Source organism: Syngnathoides biaculeatus, chromosome 3 (assembly GCF_019802595.1).
Source record: "Syngnathoides biaculeatus isolate LvHL_M chromosome 3, ASM1980259v1, whole genome shotgun sequence".
Classification (NCBI taxonomy): Eukaryota; Metazoa; Chordata; class Actinopteri; order Syngnathiformes; family Syngnathidae; genus Syngnathoides; species Syngnathoides biaculeatus.
Window position 1 is genome coordinate 5,872,766 of NC_084642.1, and position 25,102 is coordinate 5,897,867.

General features: G+C 45.8%; 4 protein-coding genes across 8 annotated transcripts in view; 2 read left to right on the forward strand and 2 right to left on the reverse strand.

The window, feature by feature from the left end:
- The window catches only part of LOC133497731 (uncharacterized), a 35,429-nt gene extending 34,415 nt beyond the window's left edge, over positions 1-1,014 (reverse strand). The window contains exon 1 of one of the 2 annotated variants that reach the window (XM_061813863.1): positions 942-1,014. In XM_061813863.1, coding sequence (XP_061669847.1) covers positions 942-1,012 — 71 coding nt within the window. In that variant the 5' untranslated portion in view covers positions 1,013-1,014. The remainder of the gene's footprint in view (positions 1-941) is intronic. The other variant, XM_061813862.1, reaches the window with a different exon arrangement.
- Positions 396-8,096, forward strand: pir (pirin). Of its 4 annotated transcripts, XM_061813866.1 has the most exons (10): positions 396-676; positions 1,294-1,390; positions 1,480-1,572; positions 4,424-4,504; positions 5,815-6,021; positions 6,084-6,168; positions 6,364-6,408; positions 7,555-7,637; positions 7,727-7,793; positions 7,879-8,096. In XM_061813866.1, exons 2-10 carry the CDS (start codon positions 1,298-1,300, stop codon positions 7,995-7,997), a joined length of 873 nt encoding a protein of 290 aa, XP_061669850.1. In that variant the 5' UTR covers positions 396-676; positions 1,294-1,297; the 3' UTR covers positions 7,998-8,096. The 4 variants fall into 4 exon arrangements, with proteins under 4 accessions (XP_061669850.1, XP_061669848.1, XP_061669849.1 ...); XM_061813864.1 differs by lacking the exon at positions 396-676 and having other exon boundaries at positions 1,184-1,390; XM_061813865.1 differs by lacking the exons at positions 396-676; positions 4,424-4,504 and having other exon boundaries at positions 1,184-1,390.
- A 1,889-nt stretch (positions 8,097-9,985) lies between these two features.
- vegfd (vascular endothelial growth factor D) lies at positions 9,986-15,337 on the forward strand. The gene is made up of 7 exons (XM_061814513.1): positions 9,986-10,324; positions 11,939-12,140; positions 12,291-12,411; positions 13,023-13,092; positions 13,165-13,292; positions 13,396-13,514; positions 15,135-15,337. The coding sequence occupies exons 1-7, from the start codon at positions 10,223-10,225 to the stop codon at positions 15,329-15,331; spliced, it is 939 nt and encodes a 312-aa protein (XP_061670497.1). The 5' UTR covers positions 9,986-10,222; the 3' UTR covers positions 15,332-15,337.
- Positions 15,338-16,190: 853 nt separating this feature from the next.
- grpr (gastrin-releasing peptide receptor) lies at positions 16,191-23,175 on the reverse strand. The gene is made up of 4 exons (XM_061814514.1): positions 22,793-23,175; positions 20,803-21,154; positions 19,749-19,862; positions 16,191-17,133 (listed from the first exon to the last, which is right to left on the reverse strand). Exons 1-4 carry the CDS (start codon positions 23,098-23,100, stop codon positions 16,897-16,899), a joined length of 1,011 nt encoding a protein of 336 aa, XP_061670498.1. The 5' UTR covers positions 23,101-23,175; the 3' UTR covers positions 16,191-16,896.
- Positions 23,176-25,102: the final 1,927 nt, after the last annotated feature.

Below are 25,102 nucleotides of genomic sequence, written 5' to 3' on the forward strand. Positions count from 1 at the left end.
CTGTCATCATAACATAACAAAAATACTAAGCATTTTTTGTCATATAAAACATAACATTTGAAGTCAATCAGTTAGATATATTTTGGGAAATAATAAATACATGCTATACGCATTGTTCATTTGTAGTCTCTGCGATGTCCTATTTCAGACAGAAAATTTAAACTTCTTTCCTTGCATTTGAAAGTCAAATTCAATTTGCAGAATTCGGTATCACGAAATTCATCAAAAATTTCACAGAAAATGTGTTTTCTTGCTTATCCACTGATGATGTTTGGGAAAATATTTACATCGCTTTTTCATGTAAAACCGTCAGCCTATTAAGGTGAAGCAGAGAGTGAATAGCGAACAACAACCGTAAACAAAACTTTGTTCAAGTGGATTAAGATCATCAGAAAATTAAAAAATAATCCTTTACAAACACATTTCAACAGTCTCAAAGTTAATCTTTCTAATTTGCCTGTGGAATGTTTTCTCACAGCCACGAAACTGGCGCTGCACAGGTCGGCATGGTTGTTTTGGGAGTATTAAAATGGCGGATGGCGACTTCAATTTTGGTGGTGAATGAGCCATTCAGTCTTATTTTTTAGGATTAGTGCTCATAGCCGCGCCCCCGAGGCACGTCCGTGTTTTGGTGAAGCAAGTGGAGAGAAACGAACTTGAATGCGAAACCTTGGAGGTTAGTCTGTGTCCTATACTGTATCGGAAAAATGAAATATTACTTGCTCTCAGAAGGTATATAACACATACTATAAAGTACTGAACACGTTCCTCGTTTTATTCAAACACTCTTGTACAGGGCGACACATGCAAATGTGCACAATTTAGGAGTTAACAATGTTCCATTTTTGATTCCTTTAAATAACATTTATGAATCGGTTTCGCGTGTTTACCATTTTATTAACACCGAAATTAAAAAAAAGCATGTTGATGACGTCACCTACCCGCGACGCTCCGGAAAAGCGATCAGCTGACTCGAGCTCACCTGGTCGGCTTTTAAATATTTAATTTTCATTTTTTTAAACCCAAAACCGCGACCACTGTTAAACTCGAAAAATTAAACGTTTCAGGTGCCATTATAAATTTTCATATGCCATAATACAAACTTAAAAACAATAAAAATCTGTCAATATCGGCAGGTTTTTATTTAAAGAACTCCCAAAAAATATTTCAATAATTGACTCTTATGTGTTTTTTTTTTTTAATAATATTTACATGCTCCTCTCATCTGGTAATCTTTTGGAAAAGCACATTTTATTTTCAGTGGTTATGGATTTGCAAAGACATGTTTTACAGCACAATGAACGGGAGAAAAGTGGAGAAAACTGTACTGAGTGTGGAGCAGGGTGAGGGCGTTGGGGCTCGTGTGCGCAGGAGCATTGGTAGAAAAGAGGTACACTGTGCGTCTGCTTATTTTATTGTATTCATTTTGTTTTGAATATATTAAAATCTCATGCAGTTATTCCCAATTTCCATTCCCAGTTGCAGAACCTGGATCCTTTTTTGATGTTGGATGAGTTCCGCGTCAGCAAGCCAGCAGGTTTTCCGGACCACCCTCACAGAGGATTTGAAACGGTACGGGTACTCCCGTCCCCTCACCGTAGTCGCTTGACACCGAAATGCCACAAAATGGTGGCAAAGCCCTGTTTGTGTCTAATTGAAACTCCTCGACTCATTTCAACTAGTTTCCTTGACGCCAAGGTTCCACAAAATGGCGGCAAAGCACTATTTGTGTCTAAATGAAACTCCACAACCCACTTCAATGTAGATGTGCCAAAGGTATTTTTTACTGTTTTTTTTCCCCGAGCGCAAGCAGACTAGAAAATGGACAGATTGTGCAGTAGGGCAACTGTTTAAAGCGTCTGGCTCGCAGTTCTGCGGCCTGAGGTTCAAATCCCGGCCCCGCCTGTTTGAAGTTTGCACGTTGTGCCCCCCCCGTGCCTGCAAGTGTTTTTATCCGGGCACTCTGGTTTTTCCTCCAGCAGTCCGGCGACCCTTGTGAGGATATGTGGCTAGGAAAATGGATGGATCGGGTGTCATATAGCGGTTTCTAATGAGAATTTTTTTTTTTTTGGGGGGGGGGGTTGAAAACAAGCTTATCGCGGACATTCCGCACGCGCTCTCCAAATGCGGGTTTATACGGCTGAGCTCCCAGCATGCCTTTCTGCAGGTGTGTTTGCTCACACTCGCGTAACTTGGGAGACGCCGCAGCTGCGGCGAAAGATCACAGGCGGCTCGCGGTAGGAAACCCAACTTTCAGACGTTCCCCGGTGAGTTCCCGACCCTGAACTCGGCACTTTTTTTTTTTTCCCACCCCCAAACGACTTGAGAAAAGATCACACACGCAGAAAAAAAAAACCCAAAACAATTATCACCCAGGTCCGATCCAGATTGTGCATTTAACGGCGGTTTAAAGTGTCATGCGGAAAGTCCAAATTGTTCCAGCTTGCCGTGTCTGCCGCAGTTCATCGTTCAGACGCCCGCTTCATCTGAGATTTCTTTTTGAATCACCTTTTACATTATTTGGACTGGCAAATCCAAATTTAGCGCTGCGCAGTTTCAGCGTTGGACCATTTTTTTCCGTGGTCAGCACTGAGGTCTACTGGAAAGAAATGTCACGTAATTAACAGTGAAAGTATGTCAATAAACAATATGGCTGTGAGTAATGGCGCATAATCTGTTTACCGTAATTCCCGTCCGACAGCGCGCACCTGGTTATAAGACTCACCCAGGACATTTGTAAAGGAAATACCATTTGGTACATACACAGGCCACTGCTGTGTGAAAGCCGCAAGTGCCCACGTCGAAATCGACATTGAAACAGAAGATATTTACAAAGAAAGACGGTACGCAGAGAGTTTAACGCTCGCGCCGCCACTCATGCTAATTCTAGCTTGGCTGAGTGAGCTAATGCTAGCGCCACCGCGCTAACGCCAGCGTGGTGCTAATGCTACCACCATTCTGCGCGCTAACGCCAGCGTCGTGCTAATGCTAGCACCATTCTGCACGCTAACGCTGATGCTCGCTTGGCTGCACGAGCTAATGCTAGCGTCGCGCTAAGGCAAGCACCGCGCTAACAGGGTCGGTTAAAAAAAATATATACTGATAGAAATCACTGAGACACGGCAGTAACACGCTTGCGCAGCTCTAACAGATCTGGACCAGTAAAAATCCCTTTCTTGGCACATGTATTCGGTCTCACTCTAGCTAAGTGGTTAGAGCATTGGTTTGGTAAACGAGGTTCGTGAGTTCGTATCTCACTGGGGCCTCCGCTCCCCGAGAGGGGTTGCATCAGGAAGGGCATCCGGTGTAAAAACTGCCAAACAAATATGAGCGTTCATCTGGGATGTCACGCTGTGGCGACCCCTAATGGAACAAGCTGAAAGAAACTTACTTATTGTTACCTTTTCCTCTCGAGTGCCCCTTGGGGCCGTAAGAAAAAAAAATGCACAAATTAGCCGCCTCGCCGCATAAACCGCAGGGTTGAAAGTGTATGAAAAAAGCCGGAAATTACGGTATATTGCCTTGCTGCCCCATATGTGTTAAAGTAACAGTTATCTGAAGATTTATAGTTACCGTAATATCTATGCTAATTTCCATTAGCCCATCTATAGTTTCACATTACATGTTAGCGTGAAGCCAACCGGACTTTCGTGTAAATATATAGTTTGGTGTTTAAATACCGTTCAGCGTTCAAATGTCTTTTATGTTCGGCGTCAGTTTCGGAATAAACCTCAGCCGGTAGTGACAAATGAACAGTTTGAAGCAAGCGCGCTGCGCCTCTTATCTGGGGAACTGCGGGAGGGAGAACAGCCACTAAGGCATAGTTAGCATGCTTTAAATAAACTGAGGCGCGTCTTTAAAATGCTTACATTTGTTTCAAGCGTGTGGGAAGCATAAAATGTATAAATACACATACATTATGTGTATTATATATAATTATGTGGCATCTCAAAGTTACATATTTTCACGTATTTCAGGGCGTGTCCACTCTAGCACGTGGATCCCTGTGATAGTGAAGGGTGGGTCGACTGTATTTTTCTCGGGATCAGTTGCGCGTATGCATTTTTCGTGAAAATGGTCACCGTCATGTGACCCATCGCAATTTTTTTTGTATCCCGGCAAGAAAACACGGCGTAGATGTCAGGAAGCAGCCAGGGGAGCAGATGAGGTGACCTACTTTTCCGATACTTTGGTCCGCCCCTCCCTCCCAATCGGTCGACCAAGCCAACCGTCCGTTGGGCTCGCGTCGGCTGTGTTGTTCCCCTGAAAGCGTCCCCTGGATCGAGAGGAAACGTCCTTTAATCTTTCTAAGTGCTGATCATTTATCAAAGTCTCGGGAATATTAATGTCGAAGAAGATGCGTGTTTGCTTTAATCTTTGCTACGTTATCTTTTGTACCGATGCTGTGTTGTTCCCCAAACAGGTCACGTACGTGTTGGAAGGGGTCGTAGCCCATGAAGACTTCTGCGGCCATTCAGGGCGACTGCGACCTGGAGATCTCCAAGTAGTTCTTTTCCAGCAATTCTTGGCAAAATTTTAGAAGACAAAATCCGTGCCAATCATGTCTGCGGTTCAACAAATCTCCAAAAATATGACAAAAGTTTTTTTGCTTCATATTTCACTATTTACCAGTCTTAACTTAACTTAACTTTGTAACAACTTGGGAACACGATGTGAACGCGGACTTTTCAACGGCCTAAGGCTGTACATTCCTCTCTGATGTTCTGACGATGACTATGCAGTTTTGTTTTTTTTTTTTACATTGAAAATTATTTTAAAATAAATGTTCTTTTCCTGTTCCCAAATTGACCCCAAACATAAGCCATGGTACTGTTCTTGATCACAGAAACAGTTTTTCCACTGAGCGAGGAACCAGCACACCCGCGGGCTTAGTGAGGTTACGGAAAATGAATGCTTTATATAACACAAATTTGTATATTGTGTATCGATCAAATCATAAATCATAGTTTTATCTGTCAACCTCCACATATTTGCATATTTTTGAGGATGTAACCTCTTCAATGTTGGCCACGGAAAAACTCACCTATTTGCTGTATTCGTGCTCAGGCCAAGAAGCATTGCTTTGGCGCCATCTTGTGGCATTTTTGCGCCAAGGAACTATGTTAAAGTGAAAGGAGGAGCTTAATTTAGTCATGCCATAGCGCCATCTAATGGAAAAGTGGTGCTTTGCCACCATCTTGTGGCATCTTTCGGCAATTATAAAGATTTTGGCGGCAGGGCTCAGTCCCTGTAAACTATAAATTCATTTGAAATACTAAAAGTATGTTTAGTTGTGGCGGAATGGTGGATCAGCTGATAAAATGTTGGCCTCAGAGTTCTAAGGACCCGGCTTCGATCCCGGCCCCGCCTGTGTGGAGCTTGATTGTGAGTGTGGCTGTTTGTCTTTATGTGCCCTGTGATTGGCTGGCAACCAGTTCAGGGTGTGCCCCGCCTCCTGCCCGTTGACAGCTGGGATGGGCTCCAGCGCTCCCCCCTTGTGAGGATAAGCGGCAAAGAAAATGGATGGATGGATGTTCATTTCCAAATTTAAGTGAAGCAGTGAGGTTTTACGGTCATCTGTTTCTTGATAGTCGCGTAAAAGGAACTCTGGATTCGCACGTGGCTCGGCGGTTGAGGTTTGTTAGCATAACGGGCTAGTTAGCATAATGGTCAAATTTACGGAAAGGATTAAAAAAATACAAGAAAATTTGGAGGTCACGGGAAGGTTTATGTAGTTATGTTTTCCATGTGGCTTCCTTCTGTTACTGAGGAGTAATGTGCACTATAAAAATGAAAATGTGTGCGCTTGTCCAGTGGATGACTGCAGGACGGGGAGTGGTTCACGCCGAGATGCCCGTGTCCGAGGAACCCCTGGTGGGTTTGCAGTTGTGGGTGAACCTGTCCAGACAAAACAAGATGGTGGAACCAGCCTATCAGGAGCTGCGGACCTCTGAGATCCCCAAACCGAGTCAGGGAGGAGTCACGGTGGCCGTGATTTCTGGCGAAGCCCTCGGCGCAAAGGTGTGTTGTCTTGTTTTTGCGCTACTGGATTTGTTTGTCTGCTGATTTGCGCTGTCTTACAGTCCAAGGTCTTCACAAGAACGCCGACCATGTATTTGGATTTTGAGCTGAGGACGGGATCCCAACATGTGCAGCCGGTGCCCTCGGGTAAATAATAGCACCGGTAGTCATACGTTTGCTCTATGGAAGCGGTTCGGGTATTGAAATCATCCTGTTGTGGTCCATCTGATTAACGGAGTAATTGACAGATGGTACTGATTTTATTAAACTATGTCGCTCGCTGTGAGGAATACGGAAGTTGTTTTACTTCAATAATTTGACTTTATTTGTTTTCTTCCACAGGATGGACCACTTTCATTTACACTCTATCGGGGACCATTCACGTTGGTGAGTGTCTGCGTTGAAAAGACGAAAAAGTTCTCCCTGCTAAAAACTTTCGATAGAACATTTCTATAGAACTTTAGGACCCAAGTCCTGTAGAATTTCTAAAGAAAGAAACATTTTTGTTCTGTAGACATTCTATAGAAAATAACAGCAAAAGTTCTACAGAACAAGTTGTTCTGCACGAATTCTATAGATTTTTTTTTTAGCACGGCTAGTTTTACTTGCATCGTACTAGTAGATCTGCTACGGTCTCTGTCAATCTACTGTTGTCTTTTACATCATAACAACACAGTCAACTTTTATCACGGAGGACATTTTTTTGGTTAAATGAAGCTCCTCAGCCCACTTCAACACACTTCTTTGGCACTTAGATGTTGGGGAGGCACACAAGCCGCGACTCTTTTCACACGCTTTCAACCCTGCGGTTTATGCGCTGATGCAGTGCTAGCATTAGCGCGGCGCTAGCGTTAGCATGGCGCTAGCATCAGTGTGGCGCTAGCGTTAGCGTGGCTGTAGCGCCGGAGAAAAGGAGTCGGAGGTGGAGTGTCGAACACAGGAACAAATTCTGTTTTATTCACAGACATCAACTCACCACTCGCATAACGGAGGGAACTCGCTGACCCGTAACTCCGGAAGCGCAACAACAAAAACGGTCCGTGTGGAACCCCGCAACCTAACTCGAGGTCCCGCGGGTGAATTATGTAAACACCACATGGCAATAGCATCAGTGTGGCGCTAGCATTAGCGTGGTGCTTGGGTTAGCGCGGCGCTATCTTAGCACGGCGCTAGCATTGGCACACCTGGTTATAAGCCTCTGCGCTAGCGTTAAACTCTTTCTGTGTACCGAGGCTTATAACCAGGTGCGCTCTGTAGGCCGGGAATTACGGCACTTTTATTTCTTGAGCTTGAGCAGCGGATGGACTGGAAAGAATCTGCGACGGGGTGAATTTGCAATTTCGCTGGATCCAGATGAGGACATCATGGCGTCATTCGAAATATTCGATCTGCCACGGTAGTCGTGCTCTTTGAAATCAGGAAAGGTTATCACATGATTTGGATCTGTGCGTGTGAGAGGAAAGATGAAGATATTAGATCAAGATAAATTAGGGACAAGCAAGTCTTTCTGTTTCTTTTTTTTTTTCAATCCAGGTCCAGATGAGGACCAGCAGAAGGTGGAGCCCCATCACACGGCGGTTTTGGGGGACGGAGATTGTGTGCAATTTGAAAACAAGGTAAGAGATATTCCATCCTTTCTCTCGCTTCCTCCCATTTTGCCCTCAGTTGGCTTCTTTTCTTTTCTTTTCTTTTTTTTCTCCTTCAGGGCGCCGACATTTCCCATTTCGTCCTGGTCGCCGGAGAGCCAATCAACGAGCCTGTGGCCAAACACGGTACGTTTGTTTCCGCGACATTTTTTTTCCCACCCGCCGTGCCGACTAAAAGGAGCAAAACGGCGTCTTGTGTTTGCCCCTCCAGGTCCGTTTGTCATGAACACGCAGGAAGAGATCAGCCAGGCTATCGGCGATTACAGGAACGCTCAAAATGGCTTTGAGCGGGCCTTAAATTGGAGGTCGAAGATCGGGGGGGCTTTTTGACCACAACGTTGTGCAAAGTCTCTTGTTGCTTGTATAGATTTATAATATTTGCTAGCATAAAAAAATGTTCATTTTACCTTTCATTTTATTAAAGCGTCAACACTCTAGCACAGTGCTTGTTAAACTATTTATTATTAAAAAAAAAAAAAATCAAGTACCATAATGAGCAACGTAAACATAGAGTAGTATACTAGGTCTAAGCGTTCGTTTTTTTAGAAAAAGGGTTTATGCTTGGCAAGGTGGCTCAGTTAGAAAGCGTTGGCCTCACAGTTCTGAGGTCCGGGGTTCAATCCCCGCCTGTATGAAGTGTGCATGTTCTCCCCGTGCCTGCGTGGGTTTTCTCTGGGTATTCTATTTTCCTCCCACATCCCAATAACATGAATTGGACACTCTAAATTGCCCCTAGGTGTGATTGTGAGTGCGACTGTTTGTCTCGATTGGCTGGCAACTAGTTCAGTGTGTACCCTGCCTCCTGGGCGTTGACAACTGGGATAGGCTCCAGCATTCCCCGCGACCCTCGTGAGGATAAGTGGCAAACAAAATGGGTGGATGGATAAATCTTTGGGAAAAAAACATATTAAATACTAAGATATTGTAGTGAAACGCCAACATTCACATGATTTTCCATCCGTGTGTGTGTGTGTGTGTGTGTGTGTGATAGCAAAATGCAATTAGGTGGAACCATTACCATTTTTAATATTACTAAATATGTAATTTCACATTGGCATACAAAAAAATGAAGTACACTTGCACAAATGACTGAATCCCAATACTAAAATTCTCCATCATTTTCCTCCATCTTTGCATTTATTGATGGGTAGTACCTGCGATTTTCTGGCAACCAGTTCACGGTGTGCCCTGCGTTGGGGCAAGAGGCCCCGGGATGCCCGTGACCCAGTGAGGATAAGCTGTATAGAAAAATGATGATAAAAGGATCAAGTACACGTAGACATTTGTTTCTCTTCAAATGGTATGACCTTTGACCTTTTGCTGAAGGTAAAATGATGTTAGGGGCGGCACGGTGGATCAGCTGGAAAGCATTGGCCTCACAGTTCTGAGGTCCAGGGTTCAATCCCAGACCCGCCTGTGTGGCGTTTGCATGTTCTCCCCGTCCCTGCGTGGGTTTCCTCTGGGCACTCTGGTTTCCTCCCACGTCCCAAAAACATTAATTGGACACTCTAAATTGCCCCTAGGTGTGATTCCGTGTGCAGCTGTTTGTCTCCATGTGCCCTGCGATTGGCTGGCGACCAGTTCAGGGTGTACCCCGCATCCTGCCTGTCGACAGCTGGGATAAGAGCCAGCACTCCCGCAAGCCTTGTGAGGATAAGCGGCTAAGAAAATGAAAAATGATGTTGGATAATCGGTGATACTAAAATTTTCATCAACTCATAATCTCAAGAGATGATATACGTATGTTATCATTTTCATACGAAGACCCATTGGACTAAACGAGGGTTCCCAACGAAGCGTCGACAATGGCGGCGTTCCCTCCTTGACGCTAATTTCCTCCGAGCAGGGAGGGGGCCGTCATCTGCGGGTCGGACGGGGCGGCGCCGGTCGCTCGCTTTCTCCCCTCACGTGTCGCAAATGTCTGGATCACATTTGAAACACGTGCGCGGACGAAAAAACGCTTGGCGACGGCCCGACGGGATCGAACGACGGTTGGGAGGGAAGAGTTGGGAGCGAGACGCCTTGAAGGTCGGAGGGCGGGCGGGGGGGGGGGGGGGATGCACTTTGTGGACCAAGCGGCGCAGTCGGTCTCGGGCATCCGACGGTTTGAATTGATGAGAGAGCAAACGGACTGAGACTCTCTCAGGTCTTCGCGCCGGGTCCATTTGGGCTAAGCAGAGCGGTGGGCGAGAAGCAGTTTCGAGGGACTCTTCCAGTTTTACGAGGTCGTTTTCAGCTTACTGAAGTGAATTCCGCTTCAAAGCTCGACAAGACGTTCAAGTTTTAAAGCACCACCCCCCACCCCCCCCACCCTCCATTTGGCCGGCGGGCGTCTGGGGGCTTCTGTTGTGACAGGTTCCGTCTGACTCGCACACACACACACACTAAAACTGTTCTGGAGGAGGTTTCGCAGAACTCTCGCACACACTCACAGAGGAGGTCAGCTGGTCCGGCACTCGGAGAGGAGGCCAGCTGTGAAAAGGAACACGAGACCCGAGGCAGTCTTTCTCGGCGGACGACGGGGGAAAAGGATCTGGGGCGGGACGCCGGTGAAGATGAAGCGGACCCTTTGTGGAACTTCCTGCCTGGTGACTCTGCTGGTGGAGCTCAGCTGGATCAACGGCGGCCTCGGTCTGGAGAGGGAGGCGGGAAGTCGGGTGAGTGGCGCGGGACCTTTTTGGTCTTAATGTGCAAAAAGGCGCTTAGATCGAGACGCGGGTAATCCAGTTCAGGTCTGGGCAGGTGCATGTACCGCGGTCTTCGCAGGAACCGGAGAAGGGCTAAATGACAAAATGTGAAAATATGGATCTGGACTTAAAAATCTACTGAAGTATGTCTCCAAAGTATTTGTACTTTGGGAAAATCAAGTTACACGTTGGACACGCAAATGTCTCCTCGGCTGTTGAGGGAATACCGGGAGACGTCCCGGTCCTCTGTTTCGAGGTTTTTGCCGACTTTCTCGAAAAACCGAAAGAGGGAGTCGATGATATTGGAAGCAAAACTTCCAATTTCCAATTTTTTTTTTCCCCACCCAGCCACGTGATGTTTCACTTCCTCTTTCAATATCGTCATCGTCATCTCGGGAGCTGTTTCTCATTAGCTGACTCGACTCTTCTGAGCAAGATTGCATGTAAATCTTTTTTGTTTTTTTTTTCTCATATTAAAGTGGCAGAATTGTATTACACGTGCGTGTGAAGGTCGCGACACGCCGGACAAAGAGACGCTCGGCTGCATGATGGTCCGATTCCGAGTTCTGACCAAGTCCTTGAAGAGAAATTGTCTCTGGCTTGTCCTTGCCCGGCAGCTCCATCCTCAGACTCTCTCGCCCCTGGACATGTCCAAACCGTCGAGGTCTGCTCTCTCGAACCTCGTCTCCAAAACATCCAACTTTGGCTGTCCCTGTAATCAGCTCATTTCTAATCCTATCCGAGCGAGAACCTCAACATCTACGTTTCCGCCACCTCCAGTTCTGCTTCCTGTTGTCTCTTCAGTGCCACCGTCTCTAATCACGGCCGGCCTCGCCACCGTTTTATAGACTTTGGCCTTCATCCTAGCGGAGATCCTTCTGTCACATAGAACACCAGACACCTTCCGCCAGCTGTTCCACCCCGCTTGGACCCGTTTCTTCACTTCCTCACCACACTCTCCATCGCTCTGGATTGTTGACCCCGAGTATTTGAAGTCGTCCACCCCTCGCAGTCGCTTCTCCCTCCTCCGCCTCTCTCATTCACGCACATATATTCTGTTTTTCTTCGGCTCGTCTCCATTCCTGTCCTTTCCAGTCCGTACCTCCATCTTTCTAACTTTTCCTCTACCTTCTCCCTGCTGATCACAATATCATCTCGGAACATCCCGGTCCAAGGGGAATCCAGTCTAACCTCGTCTCTCAGCCTATCCATTACTAGAGCAAACAGGAAGGGGCTCAGCGCGGAACCCTGGTGCACTCCCACCTCCACCTTAAATTCTTCTGACACACCTATGGCACATCTCACCGCTGTTCTGCTGTCCTCAAACATGTCCTGTACAATTCTAACAAATTTCTCCGCCACACCGGACTTGCGTACGCAGTACCAGAGTTCCTCTCTTGGTACTGTGTCATAGTCTTTCTCTAGGTCTCCAAAGACCTCCTTCTGACCTTCTCTGTACTTTTTCACGAGCCATCCTCAAAGCAAATAATGCATCTGTGTTACTCTTTATTGCAAGTGAGATATTGAGTTTTGATATCTGCCGATTGACCTTCAGGGCTTGATTTTTGCGAGCGGTCCGTGCAGGTCATGAAGCAGTGGGAACGGAAGGTGCGTTCCGCCTCCAGCCTGGACGAGCTGCTCAGGCTCGCCGACTTCCCCGACTGGAAGTTGTGGAAATGTCGCATGAGACTGCAGCAGTCGGATTCTCTTTTCTGGCCCCCGTTGGCCGGTTCCCACCGCTCCACGCGCTACGCGGCGGAGTCTTACAGCCTGGAGATACTCAAAGGTAGGACAGCGAGGCCCTGTCCGGGGTGTCTGCGCATACCGAAATGCGTTTTTCACAATGTATGACCGCATGTCATTCAATTATGAGAGTACTGTAGTCTGGATTCGGTCCCTGATGGTCTTTCAAATAATGTTGTGTCTCGCCGTGCAGCCATAGATGAGGAGTGGCAGCGGACACAGTGCATGCCCAGAGAGACTTGTGTGGATGTGGCCAAGGAGCTGGCCACCGACCCGTCCGTCTTCTTCAAGCCACCTTGTGTGTCCGTCCACAGGTTCGTTTGGCACAAACCCACATCCTCAGCGTTCACTTGATCTTTAGGCCAGAACCGGACCACCAGGGTTTTCCAATCCGGTCCTTAGATGACGGAGAACACATTCACTGCGATTTTTCAATAAAAGTACATTTTTGTTGCAAACTTTGTCCACTAGAGGGCGCACTGACAAGACTTAAAATGACGGCGATGCGCTTGTGAAGGCCAAACGATGCCAGGTTTCAGGTGCACATCCATCCATCCAATTTCTTTGCCGCTTATCCTCACGAGGGTCACGGGTAGTGCTGGAGCCAATGCCAGCTGTCAACGAGCAAGAGACCGGGTACACCCTGAACTGGTTGCCAGCCAATTGCTAGGCACAAACAGTCACCCTCGCAATCACACCTTGGGGCAATTTAGAGAGTCCGATTAATGTTGCATGTTTTCGGGACGTGGGAGGAAACCGGAGCGCCCGGAGAAAACCCACGCAGGTACGGGGAGACAATGCGAATTCCACACAGGGAGGGCTGGGATTGAGCCCGGGACCTCAGAACTGCGAGGCCAACGCTTTCCAACTGAACATCCTGTACGTTATTTCAGTCCTTTTTGTTTTTAATTTTTCCTCATCACAGATGTGGCGGCTGCTGCAATCAAGAAGGTGTCACGTGCAGAAACACAAGCACAGTCCTGGTCAATAAAACTGTAAGTGGGCCAGCGTAGTACTCAATGGCGTCATCATTTTTTTTAGCGGACTAACTCGTTGACGCGTTGCAGGTCCTGAGCGTGATTCCGTTCAAGTTCGTACCGGAGCCCGTGTTGATAAAAGTCTCGAATCACACAGAATGCCGATGCCTGGAGCCGGCCATCATCCGACGTCACGCTCAGCCTCAGAGGGGCAGCGGGTGAGTCTCTCCCAAATAGAGGGAAGATGTGATTGCTTTGCAATATTCATCTACTTTTATTTTCTTTGATTTTTTTTTTTTTTTTTTTGGGGGGGGGGGGTAGTTGTTCCCTAATCGGTCAGCACCCGGAGGCTGAGAATTCCAGGAGACTCTGCGTCAGCGGTTGGATTTGGGACTGTGCAAGTGACAGGTGCATACCGTACCCCTCCAGTAGTAGACCAGGTGAGTGAGTCTGGAATCTGCGTGGTCATATAGTGTGCAAGGGGACTCGTTCCTGCACATGTTCATATATATATATATATATATATGTATGTATGTGTGTGTATATAAATATATATACTGTATGTATCCGTGTGTGTGTATATATACAAGTATTACAATCGAGCATGGGTGTCAAACTCGAGGCTCGGGGGCCCGATGTGATCCACCGCGTCATTTTATGCGGCGCGCGAAAGGAAAACATTTTCGTCAACTTATCTCTACCCAAATTCCAGATTGTCATAACACTGTAATAAACAATAATGTTGCAGTCCTGCATTTTACTGTTACCAAACCCTTTTTTTTTTCAAGTTACTTCAACAATACTTGGACAAACTATAATCCTCGTCATTTGATTTCAAAACTAGTGTAATGTGTTAGGTAATGGTAACAATATGATTTGGTGATTAAACATTTATAATGTAATATAAATGTATTTAATTAGTATATATATATATATATATATATATATAATATATATATATATATGTATGTATGTGTGTGTATATAAATATATATACTGTATGTATCCGTGTGTGTGTATATATACAAGTATTACAATCGAGCATGGGTGTCAAACTCGAGGCTCGGGGGCCCGATGTGATCCACCGCGTCATTTTATGCGGCGCGCGAAAGGAAAACATTTTCGTCAACTTATCTCTACCCAAATTCCAGATTGTCATAACACTGTAATAAACAATAATGTTGCAGTCCTGCATTTTACTGTTACCAAACCCTTTTTTTTTTCAAGTTACTTCAACAATACTTGGACAAACTATAATCCTCGTCATTTGATTTCAAAACTAGTGTAATGTGTTAGGTAATGGTAACAATATGATTTGGTGATTAAACATTTATAATGTAATATAAATGTATTTAATTAGTATATATATATATATATATAATATATATATATATATATATATATATATATATACACACACACAGGCATATATATACTGTACACACACACACACACACACATATATATGTATATATAGAGATTATATACATTTATATTACATTATACATTTTTAATCACCAAATTATATTGTGACCATTACCTAACACATTGAGGGATAACTAGTTTTGAAATCAAACGACGAGGATTATAGTTTGTCCAAGTATTGTTGAAGTAACTTTTGAAAAAAAAAATGGTTTGGTAACAGTAAAATGTGGGGCTGCAACATTATTGTTTATTACAATGTTATGACAATCTGGAATTTGGGTAGAGATAAGTTGACGAAAATGTTTTCCTTTCGCGCGCCGCATAAATTGACGAACACGTTTTCCTTTTGTGGGCCGTATAAAATGATGTGGTGGGGCACATCTGGCCCCAGAGCCTTGGGTTTGACACCCGCGCTCGATTGTAATACAGCTCCAGCCCGACCTCTGTTAAATGAACCACCTCAACAGTTATTTTAGTATTTTTCAACAGTATTTTCAGATTAGTTTAGCAGTTAGTCATTAAGTACGCATACAGTATGTGAGACTTGCAGTTACTGGATTGAAAAATGCCCGGAAATGAAATTATGATTGCCTCCATCCGTCAATTCTACGATAACGACCGCGCCGCCCGTTTAGACTTTCCACTCAGTTCGTGGATGCCCGACTGTGAGATCGACGTCGAGCGTTGCGACTGCGTTCCGAGAGCGGAACCGACCGCCCAAGCGAGACCCGTCCAGCGCTGCCACCTGAACAGCTCCGTCTGTTCTCACAGACGTCATCAATATTTTGACGCCTCATCCTGCAGGTGTCGGACTCACCAGACCTTGACATGATGTTCGGGGGGGGGGGACTGTGTTGTGTCTAAATGCGTATGTTTGGGGAAGGAGGGGGAGGGGGGGGGGGGGGGTCCCCTCTCTTTCCTAATGGCAGGTGCGAGTGGCCCAAGTAGCTGCAATCAAAATCCGGCCAAGTCTTTTTGGAAGCAGAGAAGTAGAGGCACATAATTTATTTACAAAACTATTTATGCAAATTGCGTGAACTAACAGAGATGATCGTTTGTCGCAGGTCCGTGTTCGTTGATTTTTAACACGCTGAATCATTGTGTGAATTTTGATCGTTTGTTTCTGTGCACTGAATATTTACATTATTAAAAAAAAAAAGATTATTTTTATATAATGTAGACATGTGAAATTGTGGATTATTGCATTTTACGAAGCACTTCAAAGTATCTGCATCTACACTTATGGGGAAAAAAAAACACTTGAAATTACATGAAAATCCATCCATTTTCTAAGCCGCTTATCCTCACAAGGGTCGCGGGAAATGCTGGAGCCTATCCCAGCTGTCAAGGGGCAGGAGGCGGGGCACATACCCTGTTCTGGTTGCCAGCTAATCGCAGGACACGTCGAGACAAAAAGCTGCACTCACAATCACATCTTGGGGCAATTTACAGTGTCCAGTTAATGTTCCATGTTTTTGGGATGTGGGGCGAAACCGGAGTGCCCGGACCAAACCCACGCAGGCATGGGGAGAATATACAAACTCCAAAGAGTCGGGTCCGGGATTGAACCCGGGACCTCAGAACTGCGAGCCTGATGTAATAATTAGTCAAAATACATGAAGTTCTCACCTTTATTGAGATATTTAACATTTTTAATTTCGTCCAACTGACGGCACATATATATCCATCCATCCATTTTCTAAGCCGCTTATCCTCACAAGGGTCAGGAGAGTGCTGGAGCCTATCCCAGCTGTCAAGGGGCAGGAGGCGGGGTACACCCTGAACTGGTTGCCAGCCAATCGCAGGGCACATGGAGACAGACAATCGCTACACTCACAATCACACCTTGGGGCAATTTCGAGTGTCCAGTTAATGTTGCATGTTTTTTTGGGATGTGGGAGGAAACCGGAGTGCCCCGGAGAAAACCAACGCAGGCACGGGAGGGACGTGCAAACTCCACACAGGCGGGTCTGGGATTGAACCCGGGACCTCAGAACAGTGAGGCCAAGGCTTTCCAGCAGCGCCACCCATCTTTTAATATAAATTTAGATCACGTTCACGAAGATAAAAATCCTGACAAAAAACATATTGCTAAAAGGACAATACATGTTTCTGAAAATGAAGAACCATTAGGTGGCAAATACAAAATATGTTACGTACTTTATCCCCAAGTCATTTTTTGTTTTTCACTTTGTTACATCTCTGTGACAATATAATTGGCAACAGCATCCCAAAAGTCGCCCGATGATTTGTTGTGACATTCAATCCAAGCAAAAACACATTTACAAAAACATAAACAAGCATAAACAACTACAGATTTGACTTAAAATAGCAAAGTCGCAAGTACATGTCAGCCATTTTGTACAATCGCGGATATTTATCATCAAGTAAGTGAGCTCAAGAATGCTCGAGCTGTCCCCGGAGCGGCGTCGCAGAGGTCAAGCGCACGTCGTGATTCGGAGTCCGCGGGGACGCTTTGTTGCGCTCGCGGCAGAACCAGCAGAGGTTCTCCTCGAACCGCTTCTGGAAGCTCTTGCTGAGCAGGTAAAGAGCGAAAGGGTTCAGGCAGGAGTTCACGAAGGCCAGGATCCGAGCGACCACGCTGCACACAAAGTGGCTCAGGGACGTGTCCACCTAATGCAGCCGCAAAGATTATGCGATTATGCTCTGGTGAATTTTGAAAAATGTCAAACAAAAATTACCACTAGTAGGCATCGTTTCAAGTTGTTTTCCTTTAAAAAAAAAAAAAAAAGAAAAGAACGGTTGTAAAAGACTGCATATTTGCAGTACGGCATTAGCGAAACTGATTAGTCGCTGATTTTTCCCGACTTTTTTTTTTTTGCGCCATCTTCTGGTATTTTTGGTACAAGCAACAATTATGAATTGAGGGGAGGAGCTTCATTCAATCATGACGTAGCCTTGTCTCCCCGGAAAAATGCTTTGCCGCCATCTTCTGGCATAAACAGCCAATTACAACTCTTCCGAGCAGGGCGCCAAAGCCACGCCTACTTAGATACGGTTGTTATGCACCCCAAGCTACCGATCAAAATGGCGGACGCAGTGCGGCCGATGCGTTCTATGAGCGATTCACTAGAGCGAATTCCCGATAGCATTTCTGTTTCCTTTCTGCCCAAGGTATCGACAAAAACTGTATAGAAAGGCCTGAACTATTTTCAACGGGGATATATTCATAACGGGCGCCATTTAAAGGTTCTGCAATGTGTTGGCCGTACGTCCGTGCGCAAGAATCGACCTTCATGCAAACCTTGTTAAGTTTGCATTTTTACGCTACATAAACATGTCTATTCGAAATAATATCTACGTTCGTAGTGGATAATTAATTTACATAAATGATGGCAGTGTGCGTGTCCTCTATCGGTCTGAACGTACGTACTGTACGCGTAAATGTAGGCACAGAATATTTGTATTCACGTGATGTGTTCAATCATGGATAAAAACGCTTGAGAGCGGAGCCGAGATGCGGCGGGAAGCTTTGAGTTTCGCTTGGCTCAGGTCAGGTAGAGCTTCCTCCTTCCTTTATTAAAGGGCTCCTGTCATGGAATGGATGATTTTTAGTATGTTAGTCATGAAAAAAAACGTCAGCCAATATGGGCCACAAAACATGATTTTGACGTATCCAGCTTTTCGTAACTCCCGCCATGAAAATCCTCTCGAGGGATTTGTTTTCGAGAAGAAGCAGGAAGTGACGTGAAGGACAGCGGCGCCCCCAAGCGGACTCGTTTGTTTCTATTAGTTTTACCTGCTGGAAGGTAGCTCGTTGTTCCTTCGTGTTAGCCAAAACGCCGGCTCGTTGCATTGCTGGACATTGCTCGAACAGTCGGGAGGATGGATTTAGCCTTCAGAAGTTTGCAAGAGACCCGGTTCGTCGTGAAAAATGGATTGTACGGGTGCAGAGGACGAGAGCTTCGTGGGTTCCACATAACAGGTAGGCAGTAATGCGCCTGCTTTGAACATCCCCCTAAAAGCGGCACGGCTCGGCTCCATTATATGCCACCACGGCGCCGAAAATCAGCCACGCCGGCTGAGGCGCCGTGTTCGGCGGTCACCGGTTCCGCGAAGGCTGCGCGTCGGGCTTTGCGGACGGGGGCGGCTCTGAAGAACCCAGCCGAGAATGCCTCAGTCAGCCGCGCGCGCGCATCAACTGTGTTGCTCAGTACTGCGGCGTCTGTGAACAACCCTCTAAAGCAGCACGGCTCGGCTCCGTCATAAAGCCACACCGGCCGGATCGCCATGAGCCGCGATGGCTCATCTCCGGCACGGAAGCGGATCGGACGGGGGATGCGGTTTGGCCGTGATCACATATCATCTGAATATGGCTCGAAACAATCGTGTAATATTGCCCCGGTAACTTCTCTCGGTTGCGTGGGTGTTCTCCTTTTCGAAACGAGCTTCCGTCTGGGAAGGGGCGTGTTTGTCTCCCATAGTTAGGGTGCACCGCGTGTTTTCATTGGCAAATGTCCGGGTGACGTCAGGGACGGAGGGCGCAGCCAACCGCTTGGATATTGTAGAGTGACACTTCCGCAACTTTGCGCATGGATGACGCGCTCTCCGCTCACATTTATTTTTTCGTATAGACATTGAAGTGAATAATGTTATATGTATTTTTCATGACAATATCTATTTTACAATGTTTATAGGGATGACACCTGGGCTTTAAAGTAACCACGCGCTCTCTTTGTTTGTGGGTAAAGGACCGCGGCTGTGGGCAGCGTGGGCGGAGTTCAGAAAATGACGCTCACTGATTGGTCAAAAGGGAGCTGTCAATCATTCTCCCGGATCCATCCATTCACAATATCGCCTAATGTATGCTCTGAAACGGACTCCAAAGACATTCCAAGTACTGCGCACGACAAAGATTGACTTTGAACCAAAAAATGAAAAGAAATGGATAACATATTGCACAAAAAGTTGTAGGAAGTGACTGTTTAAAAATAATTGGAAAGAAAATGCTCGATGTGGCTATTTAAAAGTGTTTGAACATTTATTTGATATCATTGATATCCAGCCTGCAGTCCATCCACTAGTATATTCTTCATCCCCGCGAATAAAGCAATTATATGCACTATAAGAACGACGAGGGTGCACTAGTAGGTGGCACTTTAAAAAAACGTCTTTCAGTACAAGCTAGTAGTACCTCTCTGCCAGTCTTAGGATAAGCATGTTTGTAAAAGTATGACATATCTTGTGTTTGCATTTTATTGTGCAAGTTACCACTTGTTGACGCTTACCTCGGAGTAGTGATAGGAGCGGTATAAGAAGATGACGTGACTGGGGAGCCAGGACACGGCGAAGAGGGCAACAAAAACCAGCACTGTCTTGGCCAAGCGTTTCCTGGACTCGACCTGTCACAAGAAACATTTCAGAAAATTGTAAGAAATCATCGACTCGGGCAGTTGGTTATAGGATTACATGTACTGTAATATTTATGCGAATGGCCTCACAGTTCTGAGGTCCCAGGTTCAATCCCGGACCCGCCTGCGTGGGTTTTCTCCGAGCACTCCGGTTTCCTCCCACATCCCAAAAACATGCAACATGGATTGGACACCCTAAATTGCCCATAGGTGTGATTGTAAGTGCGGCTGTTTGTCCCCATGTGCCCTGCGATTGGCTGACAACCGGTTGACGGTGTGGCACCGCCTCCTGCCCGTTCACAGTTGGGATAGGCTCCAGCACTCCAGCGACCCTTGTGAGGATAAGCGGCTAAGAAAATAGATGGATGGATTGGATTGGACGTATGGATATTAGCCTGTCTATGGCTTTTCACATAATACAGTATGTTAGCAATAAGCCAGCAGCCTTTCAGTAATATCTGTTTGTTTGACCATTACAATATTGATTGTCCTTTTGTTTTATGCTGCGTTTTGTAAGTCTGTATTAAAGTAGCAATTGTTTGAAGGTTTAAAATCATCTCATCCGTCCATATTGATATCTGGTAGCCTGCTGTGGCATTTGGCATTATACATCAACATTAAGCTAGTACGCTTTGTTAGAAGAAATTATAACAGTTTTGGGAACAATTTTACTTTGATTTATATGTTTGTTTTACGGGAAGTGACGGAAAGTGTGAAGCAAGCAGGCTTTTTAATTTTTTTTTTTTAGTGCGCAAAAAGAGAACACATAGTAAGAAATGTTTTTAAAAGAGTTTTTGAAGTGTGTGGGGATGATGGAATTATTTTAAAGCTATTCGACATGATCTCTACTTTGCTGCTTGTCTCCTATCCTGGGTTAGCTAAGAACGTATCCGCCGGAAAAAAACGGGTTCACTGCCAGTCTAAAACTTGCCTGCTGTCTTGCGTGTTTTTTCTCCTCCACGGGCAGCTTGCATACGCCCCTCATCAGGCTACTGGCGATGAAGCTGTAGTACACGCCTATGACCAGCAGCGGGATGATGTAGAAAACCAGGAAGGTGACCGTGGAGTGGATCTTGGGATGCAGCTTGCCACGAGGCGGGTAAGGGGCGCAGGTGACGAAGCTCTCGTTGGTGAAAGGAACGTGAAAGACGTGAAGGTCAGAGAAGATGGCCTCGGGAGTTGCCAGGACGAGAGAAACCACCCAGATGAGCGCCGCCCGCAGGACGATACCGCTCGTAGAACTCCATGCCTGGGTGTCGAATGGCCTCACGATAGCCCTGTACCTAAGTCAGGATAATGTCGTTAATATTTATCTTGCAATCTCACTAAAGTAAGCAAAAGATGTAATATGTTTTGGCAAACCACGAGGAAGTATTATTTGAGGTGAAAACAAAATAACCAAATAAAATAGTGCCGTTTTTGGCTGACCACTACACAGTTAAACTTTTCAGTAAACTACTGTGCTGAGGACGTAAAACTAGTAAGCGTCTGTCAAGCACTAGTACCAGTCTCATATGCACCAGTGAAATATTCCTAGATAATTTTTTTTCCCCCACTCATATATTTCACACAGTACACACTACTGAAATGCTCTCGTACAAACTACTATACAGAATTATTTTTCACTCATATCTTCTTCTTTTCCTTTCGGCTTGTCCCGTTAGGGGTCGCCACAGCATGTCATCTTTTTCCATCTAAGCCTATCTAGTCCATCCTACTCTCGAACACCCACAGTCGTCATGTCCTCCCTAACCACATCCATCAACCTTTTCTTTGGTCTTCCTCTCGCTCTTTTGCCTGGTACCTCCATCCTCAGACTCTCTCGCCCCTGGACACGTCCAAACCATCGAAGTCTGCCCTCTCGGACCTTGTCTCCAAAACATCCAACTTGTCCCTCTAATGAGCTCGTTTCTAAACCTATCCAACCTGCTCACTCCGAGCGAGAACCTCAACATCTTCATTTCTGCCACCTCCAGGTCTGCTTCCTGTGGTCTCTTCAGTGCCACCATCTCTAATGTGTACATCATGGCCGGCCTCACCACTGTTTTATAAACTTGGACTCTTCTGTCACATAGAACACCAGACACCTTCCGCCAACTGTTCCACCCCGCTTGGACCCGTTTCTTCACTTCCTAACCACACTCACCATTGCTCTGGATTGTTAACCCCAAGAATTTGAAGTCATCCACCCTTGCCCCTCTCATTCATGCACATATATTCCGTTTTACTTTGGCTAATCTTCATTCCTCCCCTTTCCAGTGCGTGCCTCCATCTTTCTAATTGTTCCTTTGCCTGCTCCCTCCTTTCACTGCAGATCACAATATCATCTGCGAGCATCACGGTCCAAGGGGATTCCAGTCTAACCTTGTCTGTCAGCCTATCCATTACTACCGCAAACAGGAAGGGGCTCAGAGCGGATCCCCGATGCAGTCCCACCTCCGCCTTATGTTCTTCTGTCACACCTACGGCATATTTCACCGCTGTTCTGCTGTCCTCATATATGTCCTGTACTATTCTAACATATTTCTCCGCTACACCGGACTTGAGCATGCAGTACCATAGTTTCTCTCTTGGTACTCTGTCATATAGAGTTCTGAAATGTTTTCATATATACCACTGAAATTCTCTCATGCACATGAGCCCACTGAATCACTTTCATACACACTCTTGAGTGCTCTCGTGTGCACACGTGTTGTTTTTTTTTTTACTCATACACACTACTGAAAAATGCCACTGAAATGCACTCATGGACAATACAGAAATGCTACTGAAACTCTCTCATGTACTGAACTCTACTTAAAAACTGTCGTACATACTCACAAATGATTCCTTCACTCCTGAAAGACTCTCGTAGCCACAACTGAGTTTCTTTTCTCTCATACACAGGACTGAAAGTAGAGAGTGTCAATTCTCGTGCGTACCTGTCAGCAGCGAGCGCCGTGAGCGTAAACACCGACACCCCAACAGAGGTGAGCTGGATGAACGCGATGACCTTACAACCGACCCTCCCGAACGGCCACTCGCTGGTCAGGTGGCGGCTGGCGTCCACCGGGGCGCAGGTCACCAGCAGCAAAACGTCCCCGAGAGCCAAACTGGACAGGAACACGTTGGGGACTTTGCGAACGGAACCGGCGGAGCAAAGCGTCTTGATGAGGGTGACGTTGCCGACGATTCCCAGCAGGCTGATGACTCCGTAGACCGAGGCGATGACCACGCCGGACACGCTCATCGTCGTCGCCGGCGCGCTTCTGGAAGGAATCTGAACTACATCAGCGCCGGTGCTGACAAGTATAGTAAATATTGAAATCACTGTGTTATGGGGGGCTGTCTGTGTCTGGGGAGGGGGGTGGGAACTCAGCTTGGCCAATAGCAATAGTGATCCCAACAATGCTCCATCTGGCTGGATCCTGATTGGCCAACAATGACATTTGCCTCTCACACGTGGAAAAAAATATACACACACAATAAAAAAATTCTACACAAGAAAACCTCTCACTCACACCGATCTCTAATAGTCAAAACAACTCTCTCACTCTCAGAAAAAACTCTCAAAATTCAAACGTACCGACAAACTCTCACATACACCCTAAATAAAAAATCTCACACACAATAAAACACTCACACACACTTAAATATGATTGCATAGATCAAGAAGCCTCTCACACATGAAAAAAATCTCACACTCACAAAAAACACTCTCACTGACAATACCAAATCTCTCACACAAAAAATCCACCTAAGACAGGCTCTCACGGTTACCAGACAACCTCTCGAACTCACCCAAAATCTCTCACAAATGGGAAAAAAAATACTACTACTTCTCACATCATAAAATTTGAATACACTCAAATAAAATCTCATTAAAATGTCATTAAAAAAAACCTCACAGTCGAGAAAACTTAGACTTAACACCGCAATCTGAAAAAAAAACACCACAAAAAAAAAACCCTCCCAAAAATCTCACACAGTATAAAACCTCAGACACAAAACTGTCTCTCTACTGCCAAACCCAAAAAACTGAGACTCACCCTAAAAACTCACCCACGGACATAAACCCCACAAACCTTTGGCACCCCAAAAAAAATGCTCACTCACACACAAAAACGTTTTACAAACCTTTCACTGAAACCTAAAAAACTCACACTCCCCCAAAAAACCTTGACACCAACCAAAATACCTCTCATTCATGCCAAAAATGCACAAAGAAACTCTCACAAAGACCACAAAAGCTCTCTCCCTACTCAAGAACACTTCACACACACAACCAAACACGCCTCACTCACACCAGAAAACCTCTGTGGCAAACCAGAAAAAACTCTCACACACATCAATAAAGTGCCACAAGATGGCACCAATGCAATTGTTTATTAGACATGGCTTTGGCGTGAGCCCAAAACCCCAGACAGGTGAGTTTTCAGTGAAAAACTGATGATAGGATCAAATCGTGAATATGTGGGTTGGGGGCACGGTAGCTCATCTGGAAAGTGTTAGCCTCACAGTTCTGAGGTTCCAGGTTCAATCCCGGCCGCACCTTTGTGGAGTTTGCATGTTGTCCCCGTGCTTGCGTGGCACTCCGGTTTCCTCCCACATCCCAAAAACATGCAACATTAATTGGACACTCTAAATTGCCCAAAAGTGTGATTGCGACTGCGGCTGTATGTCTCAATGTGCCCTGCGATTGGCTGGAAACCAGTTCAGGGTGTACCCCGCCTCCTGCCTGTTGTCAGCTGGGATTTGCTCCAGCACTCCCTGCGACCTTTGTGAGGATAAGCGGGGACGCTGAACTTCAACACATGAATCAGGGAGTGAGGCATGTGCGACAAGTTCTCATCTTTCCACAGACTGACTGCTCGAAGTCACCCAACTCCCTCCCTCCACCTCCCGCTCGGTGTCAGGGGTTCTCTTCCGAAATCCGTAGTCCTCTTGCAGCGTGGCTCCGTCAACATAATGGAACTTCACAGGTACCAAAACCACCAGGAGACACTCGAGACACCTCTTAAAGGTGATGAATCGTATGATTGCAGACACACCCCAAAAATAAATCGAGAAAGAAAGAGAGAGAAGTCACTCACCAGTAGGGTGGATTTCTTTTCATCCTGCGGCTTTTGTTGGATGTGAAAAGGAAAAGAAACAAAATTGGATGCAGCAGCGGGAAGTGAGCGTAGGGGAAGGAAGAAAAAGCAGATTTGGAGGGGGAAAGACGACTTCATCATCACCTCTAAAGCCTTCTT